We start from the raw sequence: 17290 nt of genomic DNA, 5'->3' as shown, positions 1-17290 counted from the left end.
CCGCCGCCGCCGGCGCTGCCGCCGCTCCCGGCCGGGCCCGCTCCGCTCCGCTCCCCCCGCCCGAGCCTCCGTGGCCCTGAGGGGCTGCTCGCCTTTCCCTTCCTGTCCCTTGCCGGGGCGGCTGAGGTGAGGGATCTGGCCTCGGCGGGGCGGGCGGGGGGGCAGCGGCCCCCGAGGGGCTCCAGGCGGGCTGTGGGGCGGGGGCGGCCTCGGGGGTGTCGGAGCGCCAGAGCTCGGCGTGTGTGAGCGGCCGGATGGCGCCCGTTAGTTGGCATTGCCCGTCACACCCGTGCCCCAGCACCCTGCGGCTTGGCCGCTCCCGGGCTTCTGGTTTTTTGTGTGTTCCTTCCTTGCCCTATGAAATTTTTATGGGGGATGAACGTGGTCGTCATATGATAGTTGGAGAACTGTGTAAATAGTAAGGAAAACAGTAGACGGATTCAGTCTTGGGAGTTTTTCACTGTTATGGCTGCTGAAATGCACAGACGGGACTGATGCTTCCCCCTGGATACCCAGTCCCTGCCATATCCAACCCGTGTTGCCACAGTTCTCCATTAACCATTTCTGAGCCCATCAGCATTTTACATGCCATTAGTGTTTCAAAAGTTATTCCTTCCTTTCTCTTCGGTTTCCAGCAAAAGCAGAAGGTTGCTAAAGGAACACCTCGTGGTACGCTAGAGCCAGCCTCCGTGCTTACAGCGTTCTCCTACACAGCTGTTGGTCACCATCTCTCCGATCATATTTAGTCTCTCCATGATCTTGATTCAAGACAAAGGAAATAAATATACTCTAAGACAGTAGATATTCAAAAGTTCTACTTGTCTGAATGGATATTTTTATATCCTCGCTTAAGTGCCCAAGATGCAGTGTTATCCATCATTAACGCCCGATCTCAGTTGCTTATTGCAGTGTCAGCGGCGGATGCTTGGAGTTACTTCTGCCTTGTCTTACAGACAGAGCTTCTCTTGGGTCTGGTTTAAAGGTGTAAAAAGAGAATCATGGAAGTTGTATGCATTGTCATTGTGATCTGCATCAGCATAACCTTCTGTAAATTAGAAATGCAAGGTCTAGCTAATTCCAACCTCTGTTGAAGGAGATGAGGCATAATTTTAAGTGGTCACAGAAAGAAAAAGTTGTTTTCTGCTATGATTGATATGTGAGCATCCTTTGACATGTTGAGCCCAGAGGGATTTGTTGATATGATAGTGCATGCCTATGAAAATGTAGGATGTGAGAGGAAGAGAGTTTTCAAAGTGGTACCTTCACCTGACAGCATCAGGTTAAGACAGCTGCTGCTAGCAGCCAGCTACTGAAAGTGCTGTAGTGCAGTTTGCCTGAGTGTATTCAGCTTGGTGTCATTTTAATCATATTATAATTTTGTTTCATGTTGCCTGACCAACTCTACTGTGTTGCCACCCATAAAAAGGGAGGAAGTCAGAGTCATGTGAAGGGGAGCGGGGGTGGGTCTCTACTGTTATTCCTGGTGAATGTTGCCTGTGGGAATTGATTGTATTCTTGATGTGAAACTTTGCTTCAATTTTGTGACCAAAAAGACTAACCCAGACACAAATGAGCTTTTCAGTGAAATAACGCTGTGGTTGTGTTTGATATTGGGTTTTCAATATATTGCATTCCCAGTTTTTTTACTGATTGGCTTGGCTCTATGTTAAATAAAATAATTACTGTTTTACCCTTTTCTTCTATTTGCAGATACGAATGACTCTTCTGTTAAACTGAACCATGAGTCTTGCATTAAATGATCTGCTTGTTTGTTGTCGTCGCCTTGAAAATGAGAAAGCTGTGGAGCGAAGGGTAACAAGTTTTCTTTTGGTGTGTGTGCCTCAGTTAGCAATGAAGGGAATCATTAATAATTCTTTTTATTGAAATACATTTTCAGAAGGAAATTGACAATTTCAAGCGACTTCTCCGTGATTCTGAAACAGTTCTCCAGCTGGACCGGAATTCAGATTCTAAACAAGGAAAGCAACTCAACTGGGATGCTGTATTTAGGTGGGTTTGTTGGTTTTTTTCATTTGTGAATAGCTGTACTTTTCTTACATGGAACATGATTATTTTGTTTATCAGGCGTATTTTAATGCTTATCTCTCAGCAGATCCATTTAGACTTCTCATCAGCTTGTAAACAAGAAATAACTTATGTTAGTCGCTAAAGGACGTAAATTTAGAATAGCCAAAAGTGCAACACTTATACAGAAAACTGCTAGGAAGCTGATCATTATTGGGTGGTTGTTTTTCCTTCTGAAAATAATAGGTATTTTCTTTTGTTGAAAATTATCTTCTGCATCGTTCATATGTAGATTATAGATAGCTCATTTGAATTTTTTGATTTACTGAGTTCTTCAAGACACGATAGAATGACTGTGACTTGTGAATTAAAAAAGATGTGCTGGGGTTTGTAGAGGCTCATCTTTGATATAATCTGCTTTAGGTGTCCTACAAGATTGGACTGTGATAAGTTCTCAGAGCGGTTGGGACCAGTGTTAAAATTCATGTTGAAAGGACATGTGAAGAATTAGTTTTCATAGGCTGGTGTGTGATCAGCTTGATAAATTTTACATGTTTCTTTTGAGATGGTCAATAATGTATTAGAAATACATAAGAGGAATACAAAAATATGGTCAATAACGTATTAGAAATACATAGGAGGAATACAAAAATAGAGACTTTAAGCTGAATACAAATAGTAGGCCAGAAAATCTGCAGTAATTGCCAGTAACAAAGACAGTGAAAAGTTTAATCTATTCTTAGATATAAAATTTGATCTATATGTTAATTTTAAGTGATTGAGAAATAGGACTTGATGTTTTCCCCAATAAAAACAATGAAGATTACTTATTTTGTTGTATAATGTTGCAGAAGAAAGAAAAACTTAGCATTGCTTTTTATCCTGATTATAAGTTGTATATGTAGCATTACGCAAAGTTTAAAGGAAAGTTTGGTTCCTATTAAAGTTACTTCTGGATTATCTTTAAAACTTACAGCTCCTTTTATAGATTGTTTTTTGTCATGCTTAGACTGTAATATAATTCAGTTAGTTTTGGTCTTTGATAAGTAGAATTGTGAAAAGAACAAGCACTGACATTCTAGGCTAAAACATTTACGTATTTTACTTTAGTCATAAATGTGCAGATCCTTGATTAGTATCTCTCTTATTTTTGAAGTCTCTTGCAGAAATATTTCCATAAAGAGATGAAAAACCTGCAACTGACAAAGCCAAATGCATCTGCTTCAACCCAAACTACCAGACAGAAAAAGATGCAAGAAGTTGGAAGTTTGGTCAAATATTTCATCAGATGTGCTAACAAAAGTCAGTAATATATATTCATATAGAATTACTTTTTTGTTTTGTTGCTTTGCTTTCAACTTGAAATTTTTATTCTGAAGCTGGCAGAGTGGAATTAATCTTGCTCACTTCAAGATGTTTACAATTTAAATATCTTCATGTGAGTGAATCCTTTGTGCTTCTTTTCTGACCTTGTTAATGTTCACAGTGCCTTTTTCTAATTATTTAATGTTTATGTAACTATTGTATTCTCTCGTAAGTAACGTCTTTCGTAGAAACAGTTTGTTTAAGGTGATGATTACTAACAGAACTGTTTCTGAACCGTAGTGGGTTTTAAAAAATATTTTTAAGTAAACATTTTACAGACAATTAATTCGAGATTTACTTGTCACACTTTGGGTTAATTACAGTCTCATGTTGTTTCTTCATGTAGGAGGACCCAGGCTGAAATGTCAGGAACTTCTGATTTACGTCATGGAGATTATAAGAGATCCAATAAGTTGTGCTGCTTATGGATCTGACTGTAGTAATATACTCCTAAAAGATATCCTCTCAGTAAGGAAATATTGGTGTGAAATATCCCAGCAGCAGTGGTCAGGTAACATTTTTCAGTCTACTTACAAATATATTTTCCTATTATAGAAGCATGTTTAGGTGTATTTTAATTTGTTTGTTGCCCTTTTGTTTGAGTTACTACACAAAACATGGAATAAAATAGTGCCAGCCTTGAAGGCTTACAGTTGAAATAAACAAAGCAGCAAAGATTAGGAGTTGCTTTTTCTTTCTACATATGGTTTGTCTATTCCTTGCTGAAACACGTGTACTTGTATCCAATGAGGTTATGTATGCATGGTCTCCACAGGGCTTAACGTGTGTAACAGACCCATGGAATGTGAGTGCTAGAAATAGCCTTAGTAGAACTGGTGTTGGTGTGCAGGTGTGGGCAAGTTATTGGGTATTGGCTGGTATAGTTTTGATATAGTTTATGTATTACTATTGAATTTTATTATCTGAGTTTTATTGGCTTATGAAGGTCCTAAAAACATTGAGTCACTATTATGTTCTCATATTGCATATAAAGAAAAAACTAGAAAGCTTAAGATTTAAATAGAGAAGAACAGATTAAAAAGCTGGGTAATGATACAGCATGCAACCTGAACTGAGTGGAGATAAAAACATAATTTTTCACTTTTCAGAGGATTGGATTTGACTCCAAGACAGTTAACTTACTTAGCATGGAGAAGAATGCTTATGTATTTTGAATCATCTGACATTTACTAAGTTTCAACTCATTTGTTTTCATTTGTTGATGCAATAGAAGAGTGATTTGGAAAAAGTAATACAAGTTTTACAGTCTAGTTTGCTGAACGTGCAATTCTGAGGAAAGTGTGGAAATACTATCTTTATTAGCATGGTGTAGGACTTTGAAGTCAAAGCTTGCATTTCTGAAAAGCATTTTATGAGAAAATCCTCTGTAGCCTGAAGATTGTTGCTTAACTGCAGAATGGAAATAAAGCTACAGAGACTCAGAAGAGGTGTCTGGTGATACTGAGAGTGAAAGGGGAGGCAGAAAAACCTGCTGAAGACTGGCAAAGCAGAGCGACTAAAATGGAACCATTCAGGATGGGAGATGTGGTTGGGTCATTAGAGAGCCTGAGGGTGAGATCTCAGAAGTTAAAGAGCTTGGTACCATTTAGCCATTGAGGCAGAACTGGAAGTTGAAGATTGAAGATAAAGCTGGAACTTTATGGGAAAACTGCCTGAGACCAGGAGCCACTGAAGGGCAGTAGAAGACAAAGGGCTGTCAGCCTGCAGGTTGGAGCAGAATAGCAGTAGTGGAGCTGTCGTGGCAACAGAATCAGAAATGCTGGTGGCTCCTCGCGTGATGGTATTTCACTGTCTGCTGAAAGGAGAAATGCCTTTGACTTTCACATGACAAACGTGACCTGGAATAAATGGACTCATAAGGGGAAACAGGGATGCTCCAGCCTACTGAAGGAGTTGACGGATTGATCCAAAACTTGTGACTTTTGGGTGTCACCCAAGGTATTACCTCATGCTCCAGAATCTGAGGCCAGAGTTATGAAAGGCTTGGTGAAGGTGGCATTATGAGTCCTGCTGGAGTCCAAGGTGTCCATAAATCTATGAAGGCCTGCACAACAATGAAGCAGCAGTGTTGTGATTGATTGATTGATCGATTGATTGATTTATAGTTGTCCCAACCTGGCTTTTCCACAATACAGGAGTGTAGAACTCAAGGCCCTGCGTGATGCCATCAGTGTCACCCGTGCAGAGTATCAAAGGAAGAGACCCTGAGAGTGCCTTGGAGGCCTTAATTCCCACAGTCTGTGGAGAGCTTACCCCAAACTGATGAGGAGCTACTGACCAGAAGAGTTGAGGGTTGTCAGGCTCTTCTAGGTCGTAGTCACTCTACAGAGCAGAAGTACAGTAGCCGATCATTCTGCATCTGGAGGACTCTATGATACAACTGCTCTGAGCTCATGGCTGGTTGACTGAACAAAGTAGTCACAGTGGCTGGGATTCCCAAAAGATCATTCTATCTATATTTTCCCTTAGAGAAAAGAAGTCCTAAGGGGTGGATGTCCATTCTTTCAAAGTGTTGTCCCAGAGTAGCTGCTGAGATCCTAGGACTGAATCAGTATTTCTTCCCGCTGCCGTTCTTTGCAGTGGGTGTTGTCCATTGGTGGGTTGAGGAACAGTATTATGTCACTCCTAGGTGGCAGAAATGAAACAGCATCAAAGCTTCTGTTTGTGTTGTGTTAAACTGATGGTGATGGTTGGATCAGTCCTGTGCTACTGTGATTTGTATGAGGCTGATGAAGAGACAGGGTGATGAGATAAGAAAGCAGAAATCTGTGGAAGGGGCCTTTCCTTCAGAACATTTGTAAATGAGCATGAAGCGTGGATGTGTTGGTCTGTGGGCTGGAGTGAACTAACTCAACTGCAGGTGGTAGAAATGCAGAGAGCCTCAGTATCAACTATTCTGATCTCTTTATCCGTTCCTGCTGCACCAAGTTCTTTGTTAAAGTATGTGTGGCTGTAAATCGTTTCTGAGTACTTTGATTGTGTATTCTGCTCTACATTGACTGCTCAGCACAGTGGGCTCCATTTGTTGCAGAAGTTGAGTGTGGAAGTAGTTGTGAAAGTTGATTGTGTGGCTGTAGCTACTTTGCTTAGTGTAACACAAGGCAGATTGTATACCAGCTCAGAATGAACATAACTTTACTTCCAATGTAGACAAGACCACTTGTTTTATTTCTTTTTTTTTTTCCCACTTAACTTTTGTGAATAATGACTTGCAGCTGAATTCAGAGTGGTGGTTTCTGTATATTTGATGCAATATTTTGCTTCAAGCATTTTTATGTGATCCTCTGTGTTATGTATGTTTATATATATATTTGTTTATTTACGACATATATACACACTATATCATGTATACTTTTTTTTTCCAATACATTTGCAGAGTTGCTGATACTGTATGGCCAATTATATCTCAGACCTTCTGGGAAGATTAATAGAGTCTTGGTGGCCAGGATAATTCACACACTTACGAGGGGATACTGCTTCCAAACTGATGGATTGAGTTCTGATATGTTCATGTTCTTTTCAAAAGCAATGCAGTGTGCGAGGTATGTTGCAAGTGCTCCTTTTGTATGCTAATACCTACTTTTAGAGAATAACTCATTTTAAATATTTTGGATTAGACTTGAGTAATAGCAGGTAATGCTTCTGTAGACATATTTTGTTCTGTCTTTGAACACCAGTTTAATAAATTCTTTAAAGTATTAATAACTTCTGCATTTGTTAGGCAAATAATATTCTGAATATAGTTTCTTGCTAGTATTTACATTTAAACAATTCATGTGAAATAAGATTATTTCTTCTGGAATTTTGATTGTTTGGTTTATGTTTCAGGAAGGAGAAGAATACTGCAGGCCTGGAACATATTGTTGGAGCAATGAATATCTTCTTCAATAAGTTTGCTGTTGATTGTCGCATACGGATTTGTAAAGTAGGGGAAGAAATTTTGCCTGCAGTGCTTTATATGTGGACTCAGTATAGACCAAAGGATTCCCTGAAGGAATCAATAATTGAGTTATTTCGTCTCCAAGTTCATATTCATCATCCAAAGGGTGCAAAAACTCAGGGAAGAGGTACAATAAAAAGCTCCCTGTTGGTTTTTTTTCTGTCACTGTATATGGTTGTTCAAATTATTGTGTCAACTTTCTGCATTTTGATACTGAGTCTTGGAAAAATTAGTGGGAGTGATGATTACTTGTCAGTAGTTTTATGATACAGGTTAATATTGAGTGAAAGTGGAAATAAGTTTTCAAATGGTATGCACTAAGAGAATATTAATTGTGTTAAGTCCTGTAAAGGTTGATTGCTTTTTATCGAAAGGTGATTTTTAATTACTAAATCAAAACAAAGTCTTTGGGGGACGGGAAGAATAGTTTAGATTGCCACATGTATTCATATCTTACCAGGCTTATTTAAGCCCAGAAGTTACTGCTATGGTCTAAGTCTGACTTACTATATAAAATCGATCAGAGAACATCGCTCAGTAATTATGTTTGTCTGTCATGGCCTATTTCAGTTATACCATCTTTTTCTTTTTTTTTTTTTCCTTTGTCTACGAATGGCGGAGAGTTTATAATTAGTCTAAATTTATCCATTGCATTTCATTGTAGTCTTTCCAGTTACATAAATAATTGTTTATTAGAAATTTCTTTCCTACTCTGATCACTTATATATGCTGATTAAATTCTCTCTTAACTTTTTTTACTTTTATACTTCATTTATTCTTCATTTTAAGACTTGTTTTGCAGGGCTGCATTTGTTAAGCTTTGTATGCTTTACTATGATTTTGGTCGTATTCTGTGTTGTCTGGGTAGGTTTACGTATTGTATCAAGTGGATGGTACATGTTATCTTTTAATTGTTTTTGCGTGTACAGGTGTATATGACTCACCAAAATGGCAAAGTATCTTACAAAACCTGTATGATCTGCTAGTGAACGAAATAAATCTCATCAGTAGTAGAGGAAAATATTCTTCGGTCTCGCGTAATATTGCTATAAAGGAAAACTTGATTGAGTTAATGGCTGATATTTGTCATCAGGTAACACTCTCATTTAAATATAAAGTCGACTATATATTTACTGTGTTATTTGTTTTACTTTTTAAAGTAATATGGCTTTAACCTTTCCTCAAAATCATTAACTGAAGTATTAGTACCTTTTGTCTGTGTTCTGATTTGTTTAGCTCATAATTTTTTTGCAGTTTAGAAATGTGTGGACTCCTAAAGAATACCAGGTTTCACTAGTGTTACTTATTAGACTATAAGTGGAGGTTCTGTTATAATAAAGAATAACAAATAATAATTCTGCTTGCCTCTTAATTGGGTTTATAGGCAGTAAAAAATGGACCATTTTAGTATGACATTTCAGTTTTCCTGTAAATACTACTTTTTTATTTGTGTACTTTTAAATTTCTCTTTATAAAAGGTTTTTACAGAGGATACCCAAGTTCTGGAAATCACCCAGTCATATGCGGTTACACAAAGAGAGTCCAGTGGTGAAACAGCACCAAGCAAGCGCAGGAGGATTGAACTGGGCTGGGAGGTAATTCGAGGCAACCTGCAAAGATCCCAGGAGGATTTCGATGTCATACCATGGTAATAACATCTTTACATGAAACAAATATCACTACAGACATATTTTTACATTTGAATGTTCTACTGAATAGGTTATGCTTTTGAATTAGGTGTCTACACAAGCTATAATTATATTATCTAAGCACTAAGCTTAGATTCTCACAGCATTTGGAAATTAGTGGGTAGTGTTCTTGGTACTCTTGCTTTAAAAACTTTATATATTTGCTTTCCTAAGAAATAACGAGGTCTGGTAAACTGTGTTGTGGTGCGTAAGATACTACTGCTTCCGATTTTCTACCTGTCTTTCGTGCTAGATATTACCAGTCTTTATGTCAGTATTGTGAGTCTGATCGAACTTATTGAGTATTAGGAAATTAACGTGAGATTTACTCTTTTCTTAAGCTGGCTGGGTCACAGGACAGCAACCATTAACAGTTTGGCCATTTTGGACTAGTTCACACAGTGCTGTAATACCTAGCATGAAAACTGTTCAAGTGCAAGGCCTGGCACCTTAGGATAGACCTTGACTGAGAGGTATTTTGTTTGACATAAGGGACTTCTGAACTGGAGATGTAGCTACACATGCTACACGTCTTCCACTGACTGCCAGAGAAGGACTGCGTAGCAGGGAGTCAAGTTGTTGAAAGACCACAGCTAGACTTTTCCAGAACTTACCAACTGTAGTCCTAAGCCAAAGAATGTTGACTTTTTAGCTAAAATAAATTACACAGGCTATTGTTACTCTTCCTCTCTTTCGGCCTTTTCTTGGAAACTGCTGTACAAGACACCAAAATGGTGTAGCTGCTTGAAAATTGGGTCCTGAGCTGGGGCGGCAGGTTTGTGTGTGTGTGTTTATTGCTCGCAATATTGCGGAGAGGTGGCTATTTAGGATCCAGTTGAGAAGTTAACCTGCCATTCTGTGTGGAGATAGCAATCTTCAAGAAATCCTGTGAGTACTGTAATTTACTAATTAGAGTTGCAACCATTGCTATGAGCAAAACCCTTCCAACTTACCATCTCCAGCTTAACATATTGTTCATTTGATAGATTTTATTTTTCTTATCTGTAGAGATGTTCTTGTAATGTTTCCTGTTTATGTAAGTTCACCCTTGAGGTCACTCCCTGCGTCAGAGTGCATAGCAGACTAGTCCAGAAGAAGGACAAAAATTGGTTTTTTGCATGAAATTTTCTTCCCTTGTGGTCAGGAATCAGTGAAGTCAGCTTGTAAGAAATTAGAAATCAGTGAAGTCAGCCTGTAAGGAATTATTAGTGGTAGTGAGGCTAGACAAGCAGACTGACAAGTAAAAACAGTAGAAATACTGAATCTTTAACCTTTGTTAGTAGACAGATCAGCTCAATACTGGAAAGCATAAATGTGAAATGACAATCAGAGAATTCTTTGTTCATTTTCTTTTGTAGATGCAAATTGTTGTTTGTTTGTTTGATGTATGTTTGTTGTATGTATGTATGTTGATGTATGTTTGATACTAATTGCTTCACTTTGTGTTTTCAAGGTTACAGATTACAGCTCAATTAATATCAAAGTATCCCATGAGTCTTCCTAACAGTGAGCTACCTCCCTTACTCAATGTACTTCACCAGTTACTGCCTCATCAGCGCCGAGGAGAAAGAACCCCATACGTGCTGAAGTGTCTTACAGAGGTAGCTTTGTGTCAAAACCAGAAAACTGATTTGAAAAGCACCCACAAGTTGGAGCTCCAGAGAACCTGGGCAAAGATTTGGTCTCTTACCATTCGTAGCGTAAGTTTCCAGCAAATCGAAGTGGAGAGCTTTGGGCTACTTGGAGCTATGATTCAAGGAAACCTTGTTGTGACAGATAAAGAACTCTGGAAGATATTTTCAGGACCTGCATGCAAGCCTTCAAGGTAAAATGGGAAGCAAGAATACTTTGTGTCTGATTCACATTGCTCTTAACTGTGCAACCAAAACCACTGTATTATTCAAAATAATATGGTTGTTGTGGCTGTGTTTCTAATTAAGAACGGCCTACGTGTGCATTTTAAGCATTTGAAATGGGCATAAACACATACATAAGTCTGAAAGCAGAGGCAGAAGAGGAGAGGCAAGCATCGTCAAATTTAAAATTGGCTAAAAATGTAAAATGGGCTGAAAGTTAAAGATCTGACTGAAAGATACATTGATTTTGTGAAGTTAAAAAGTATGTTTTCCTCTATAAATATATTTTGATTCTGAAACAAGTATTCTTAAACAGTCTTTAAAACAGACAGGAAATGTCTGTATTAGCCAAGTGTAGCTTTTAAAAATGCGAAGATCCTAATAAAGGAGTTTTCCGGTATGTGTGCTTATTAAGTTGCTCATGAACTTGATGCTCCCTGAGCATGCAGAAATACTGACTTTGCTTTAGAGTGCTGATCAACAAACACCACGTTGTTTCTCAAAAATGCCCTGTGTTCCATTTTTGTTACAGTTCTGCTATATGTTGTTTGTCATATGTGATGTCTACCTACTCAGTGCCAGAAAATTTGGATGTAGGGATGGAACAGAATAATGGTGACAGAAATCTAGGTTCTGTGTTAAAGGAGACGATAATGAAATGGGTACTGTCCTGCTATTTGGAGGAAGAAATGGAAGAATGTGCAGAGTTGCCTCCTGTGCTCTGCAGGTAAAGTCTTTGTGGCATAACTTTGTATGTAAGCTCACCTTACGACACAGAAAATTGCACAGGGAAAAGTGCATTTGCAGAATTGTATTATGTTAATGCTTTGGTAGAGTTTATAGAGTTTTTAAGCTTACTGTAGAATGTCATTGTGGGAACATAACTTAGTTATCTGTCCATAGCACAGCAGATACATGAACTGTGTGTTAGAAATCTCAAGTGATAACTTAAGCTTCTTTGAAGATAAACCGTTATCTGGTTAATTTTTGAGTATGCTTCAGGAATCCCAAGAGCTTGTCTGATTGCAAGAAAATACAAACAATTTTCTTTTTTTACAGTGATTTTCCTCATCTTATGTTGCAAAAAATACTTGTGAGCCTTACAATGAAGAACTGTAGAGCTGCCATGATTTTTTTCCAAAATGATGCTAAATGGTATGTTTTTACATCAATCATTATAGATACTTAAGCTGCTTGTATTTGTCATTTTAGCAAGCAGAGATAATGAAATGCATCATTCCTCAAGCTCTTTCACATCTTCTTGTGCAACATCTTTCAGACCCAATAAAATAATAGCATTTTTGCAATTTGTTAAGGTGCTTTAAGCAGACGTTAAAATAGTCTTGCTGACAGAGTCAAAGCTTCAGGTACTGAACAAAATACCTTATGAGCCATATGTGTATCATCTCACTTCAGCAAAACAGCTAAATATTTGGCTTTTTATCCGTAAGTACATTAGATATTCTTAAGTCATTAAAGTTATACTTTTCAAATAATTTGTAATTTTATACAAATATTTATTCATGCCTTTTAACACTACCTCCCGTTCTAAAGGAAGCATATATCTTAAGAGTTTTCTTGAAGACAGATAATAAGTAGAAAGTTGGCTAGATGCTTGCTGTCCACATGTCCTCATGCCACTCTGCCTACATTTGTGGCCCCAGCCATATGTTACTTGAGCCTGTAGGAGTCACTCTCTAAATGCTGTTCGTTCTTTCACTGATGCATATGTTCAAGCTCTTGGACTATATCCATTTTTCTCTTAATGAAACTAAAACATGTATAACTTGTTGTGATGGAAGATAAGACTTTAGAAGTTAAAAGTACTAGTTTCAGGGGTTTTGTGAATTTCTGCTCCAGTTATGTAAAGTAAGTTGAGCTCAGCCATCCTGACACAAAACAGATGCTTCTATATGAACTACAGTAGAACATACGAAGTTGTCCAGCATTGGAACAGGCTGCCCGGGGAAGTGGTGGAGCCACCATCCCTGGAGGTGTTTAAAAGGCGTTTAGACAAGGTTCTTAGGGACATGGTTTAGCGCTAGAGTTAGGTTAGGTTAGGGTTGGACTCGATGATCCTGAGGGTCTCTTCCAGCTGAATGATTCTATGATTCTATTCTATGATTCTAAGTGTGTGCAGGCTTCATTCGTCTTTGCAGTTTTTTCAGAGCTAAAGTAAGAGTATCCATTCCACAGTGAAATTCACCTTAGAAATTAAAGATCAACCAGAGTTTGGAAGCACAAAAGGATAAAATATTTTGTTATGCTTTTGTTTATTTCTTGCATTTAAATAATAGTTTTAAAGACTTGTAAGTCATATACTGGCTGCTAAAGTAAAAACAATGTCTCTTCTTCAAGTGTGCAACACTTGCAAGGGAAAGAAGAAAACAATTTTTCTGATATTGAAGAGCTGTATCTGCAGACAACGTTTGATGAAATGGATGTTTTCACTAAATTTGCAGTAAATGTTACAGATAAAAATGTGACTCGTTCAAGACTTGCCATCAACCAAAATCTTAGGGAAACTTTGGAGCACTGTCTTTTAGCAATGTCAGAAAAGCTTTTAAGCAGCTATGCTCCTAAGGTAAGTTAGAAATTACTGTTACATCCTTCTATTTATGCTCCCAACAATATATTGTCAGGGCAAAGTATACAGATTTTCATTCCTTTTGCTGATAAAAATGAACTGCAAGCAGTTGAAAAACTGTATCCAATAATATGACATAGAGAAGTCTGCATTTACATCATTAGCAAAATATCCAGTTTTCATAATTATGTGGGAATATGTAGAAGCTCTATAGAAGTGGAAGTGTGTGCAAAGTTGCAACATAAATTGCTGTTGTGCTGCTTTTTGTGATGCTTTTTCAACTTCTGTGCTCCTATAATGCCTTAAGCTCTTGCCAGTTTTCAGCCATGTTAGCCTGAGGCATAGAAGTCTCAAATTGTTAGGTTTTGTAAAAAGAGACAGCTGTGTAAAGAAGCAGTGGTAAAGTAAGCTGTGAGTACAGGCTATATTTAAAAAGAGCACAGCCCATCCTCAAGGGAACTGATTATCCCTCTCTACTCAGAGGCATCTGAAATGCCGCATCCAGTTTTGGGCCTCCCAGTATGAGACAGATGTTCAGTGCATCTGGTGGAGGCCACTGGGGTGGCAGGGGCTCCAGCACTTGACCTGTGAGGTGGCTTGTTCAGCCTGGAGCAGAGGTGGCTTTTGGGGCCTTGACAGGCTTTGGGTGAGCCTGCCAGTGCCTATAAGATTGTCTACAAGACAGAGTGAGGCTCTTCACAGGGTGCATTGCAGGAAGATGAGAGACAGGAGGCAGAGTCAAGAGAAGTTCACACTGGATCCAAGGAGAATTTTATCTCCGTGGGGACAGTGAGGCAGCGGCACAGGTTGCCCTGCCTGAGAGGTTGTGTGGTCTTCACGCTTGGAGGTTTTCAAGCCCTGGGTAACCTGGTCTGACCTCAGAGCTGACCTGCTGTGAGCAGGAGGTTGGACCAGAGACTTGCTGAGGTCCCTTCCAGCCTGAATCATCCTGTGATCCCATTTGTATCTTCCACTTGTTGGAACACCACAGAATCTCTCCTTTGGAGAGAAATCTTGACTTGTAGAGGAAGAGACACCACATAATGGTAAAAAGTTTGTGAAAACAAAAGCAGCAGGCTTTTTAAACTTCCAGTTCCTTTGAGAGGCAAGCTTTGCTGTTAATGTAGTGGTGTGCCTTCCTTGCAATTCACTGCTGAGGTCCTGTAATATTTGGTGAGCTAAAAGTAACAAGGTACTGGCGACTGGGAGCTATAAAACTTAGCCCTGTTTTTGCGTGTGTGACAGTGGCACATATGCATAAGTTTTCCCATCGTTTTTATAGTTAACTGCTTTTCAAGGATGTGATAGCAATCCTTTTTGGTGTCTCTCTCTGAGAAAGTAAGAAATAGTTGTCTGCTCTTTTGCCTCCTTTGATCCAAATGATTTAGACAGATGAAAAGGGATCTCTAGAGTGCTCCTGCAGTAAGTTTGCACACATTAACAACCATCTATGCTGTTTATTTGTTGACATAGTTGCTACTAAGAAGCAACTTACAAATTTACTAAGATCAGAAGAGACAGCAGTAGGAATGTCATGTAGTTCCTGACCAGCTCATGCCGTCTCTTGTCTTGGCATGAGGTAAAATAGATAAAACAGAGCACGTGGGAAGAGCTGGAACTGTTGCTGTGATGGATTCTAAAGGAGAGGGAGAATTTGAAGTATTGTAAAGGAAGGAAGCATAAGGGCCATGGGACATAGAGAGCATATTATAACACAGAGAGCCAAAAAAGGACATGTGAGTCGAGTGCAATGCAAAACACTAGGATACAAATATTTTTAAATTTTGGTGAAATCTGTCTATAAAAGTGTTTTTAAAAGACTCTGTTCTGTATTCTGTATTTTAGTGGAAAAGTTTAATGATAAGCCACTGGTATTTATACTGTGTGTTTGATTTAGTCTAAGCTTGTTGCTGCAGAACATCTTGTCCGATGTGTCAGTCTCTTGATTGGTGTTCTTGGTTGCTATTGCTACACTGGTATATTTAAAGAAGAGGACGCCTGTAAATCAGAATTGTTCCAGAAAGCTAAGGTAAGCAGCAATGTGTTTGGGAGCTATTAAAAATGAAATAAACCATTAAATATAAAATAATTTTTGAAAATCTATTCATATTGATATATTTTCAGAGCATGAATTTTCCATTGGATTCTGCTTAAAAAAAGGCATTGAGAGTGGTTTAAGTATGTTAATGCTGCTGCTGAGAGGAGTCACTGTGAAATTCTGTCAGCACACCAATACATGTTTTGCAGTGGAGAATATTCTACATATTTATTCATTTCTGAGTCATCCCTTCTACAAAAATAAAATAATCATGGACATGTGGACAAACAGCTACTTAGAGGATAACAAGTCCTTTCATTTATAGGTCTTTTATATAGGAATTTGTTAAGATCATTTGGTGGTTTAAACCAGTATGAAGACAGCTACTGTTGTTATTACCACTACTACTATTTGAGGTGGTTTCTTACTTAAATATGGAAACCCAGAACTTAACACATTATGGAGAGGTGCTGTGTTTTCCTTTTGTGATGAAAATACCAATGTTTTAGGCAGGTCTAGGACATCTTTTTGTCATTTCTGGAGCAGAATGAGTGAAACAAAAATCAAAGAAAAAAAAAAAAAGAAGTCCGAAGTCATTGATGTACACTATAAATATCAAAGCTTTAAGAATGAGAATGTCTGAATGAGTATAAATGAGAATCATGTCCCTTTGTCTCTGTGTGTATGCTGTGTATGCGCCAATGTATAAAGGAATTTAACAGAGGTATTTTAATTGTTTTGTATTTTTATTAGTCTCTCCTTCATTATGCCGGAGAAAGCATTTCTCAGTCTAAAAACAAACTAAATGAAGATGCCCAGGTCAACTCATTAAGGACTTTGATAACTCACTGTACAAAATGTTTATGCAATTGTACCAAGGTAAAGTTTATAAAGGAATTTATATTTCTTTATTCATTAAAAAGATGACAAAGTTGAATGCTGTATATATAGTACCTGAAAAAAATGAATTAGCCTATCTGTATATCTTGCTTTCTTACAGAACAGTGCTAATAAGATGCAGTCTAATATATTCCTGCGTTTGTTAACATCAAAATTTATGGATGATCTTGTAGATATTTGCAAAAATCTGGTAAGTACATTCTGCCTGTTTTTAAATGCAGTACTCTTCTATGAGAGGATTGTTTTTACAGTATAATAATTTAGAGGCAAACTAAATGAGATACTTCTTACTGAAAAAATAAAATCAAAATACATTGAGTTTTATAGAGAATTCCTAACTGGAAGCATTTCTGTTTAGCATTTGAACACAGGCATAGGGGGAAAACGAGAGCAGATGGATAACACTTGACCAAAGTCAGCAGGCCAGCTCACATTAAAAAAAAATTGTGTTATTTTTGGAAATTTTTTAATACTGTATTAGAGTAAAAGTATACACAGGTTTTGTGCCATGGCAAGATTTTCCATATCACGTTATTTTTAATTGTAGTGCACTTGTAAAGTTTTAAAAGCTTCTTTTTTTTGTAGTTTGATGGGCTTACCTGACTTGAAACACTTTAAAGATGTTTATTATATAGATATTAAATCTTCTAACTGTAAATTACTTTCCTTTTTCACTGGGAAAAGTAATAGAGTGGTAGATGACTGTTTAGCACAACTCTTAAAACTTCTCTTTTTGGCAGATTGCCCTGTAGTCAGGCCTAGGTAGGCAAAATCCTTTGTTTTTTCAGGTGAGAAGCTGAGAGTGCTACCTTCTGTTAATTTGTCATCTGGTAGGGAAAGTAGTGGTTACTGTGCCCTCAGAAAGGTCAT

General features: G+C 38.0%; 1 protein-coding gene across 3 annotated transcripts in view; it reads left to right on the top strand.

Annotated features, from left to right (window-relative positions):
* Nucleotides 1–38: 38 nt before the first annotated feature.
* ATM (ATM serine/threonine kinase) overlaps nucleotides 39–17290 on the top strand; it is a 69466-nt gene continuing 52214 nt past the window's right edge. For 2 of the 3 annotated variants that reach the window (XM_065639595.1, XM_065639584.1), the window contains exons 1-16: nucleotides 39–126; nucleotides 1711–1812; nucleotides 1898–2010; nucleotides 3182–3327; nucleotides 3737–3901; nucleotides 6788–6953; nucleotides 7240–7478; nucleotides 8281–8444; nucleotides 8830–8999; nucleotides 10493–10864; nucleotides 11428–11622; nucleotides 11955–12050; nucleotides 13254–13479; nucleotides 15380–15511; nucleotides 16274–16399; nucleotides 16521–16610. In XM_065639595.1, coding sequence (XP_065495667.1) covers nucleotides 1741–1812; nucleotides 1898–2010; nucleotides 3182–3327; nucleotides 3737–3901; nucleotides 6788–6953; nucleotides 7240–7478; nucleotides 8281–8444; nucleotides 8830–8999; nucleotides 10493–10864; nucleotides 11428–11622; nucleotides 11955–12050; nucleotides 13254–13479; nucleotides 15380–15511; nucleotides 16274–16399; nucleotides 16521–16610 — 2472 coding nt within the window. In that variant the 5' untranslated portion in view covers nucleotides 39–126; nucleotides 1711–1740. Of the gene's footprint in view, nucleotides 127–1710; nucleotides 1813–1897; nucleotides 2011–3181; nucleotides 3328–3736; nucleotides 3902–6787; nucleotides 6954–7239; nucleotides 7479–8280; nucleotides 8445–8829; nucleotides 9000–10492; nucleotides 10865–11427; nucleotides 11623–11954; nucleotides 12051–13253; nucleotides 13480–15379; nucleotides 15512–16273; nucleotides 16400–16520; nucleotides 16611–17290 lie in introns of those variants that run through there. The other variant, XM_065639604.1, reaches the window with a different exon arrangement.

The sequence above is a fragment of the Caloenas nicobarica genome, chromosome 1 (assembly GCF_036013445.1).
Source record: "Caloenas nicobarica isolate bCalNic1 chromosome 1, bCalNic1.hap1, whole genome shotgun sequence".
NCBI lineage: Eukaryota > Metazoa > Chordata > Aves > Columbiformes > Columbidae > Caloenas > Caloenas nicobarica.
This window is presented reverse-complemented; position numbering and strand designations above follow the sequence as displayed.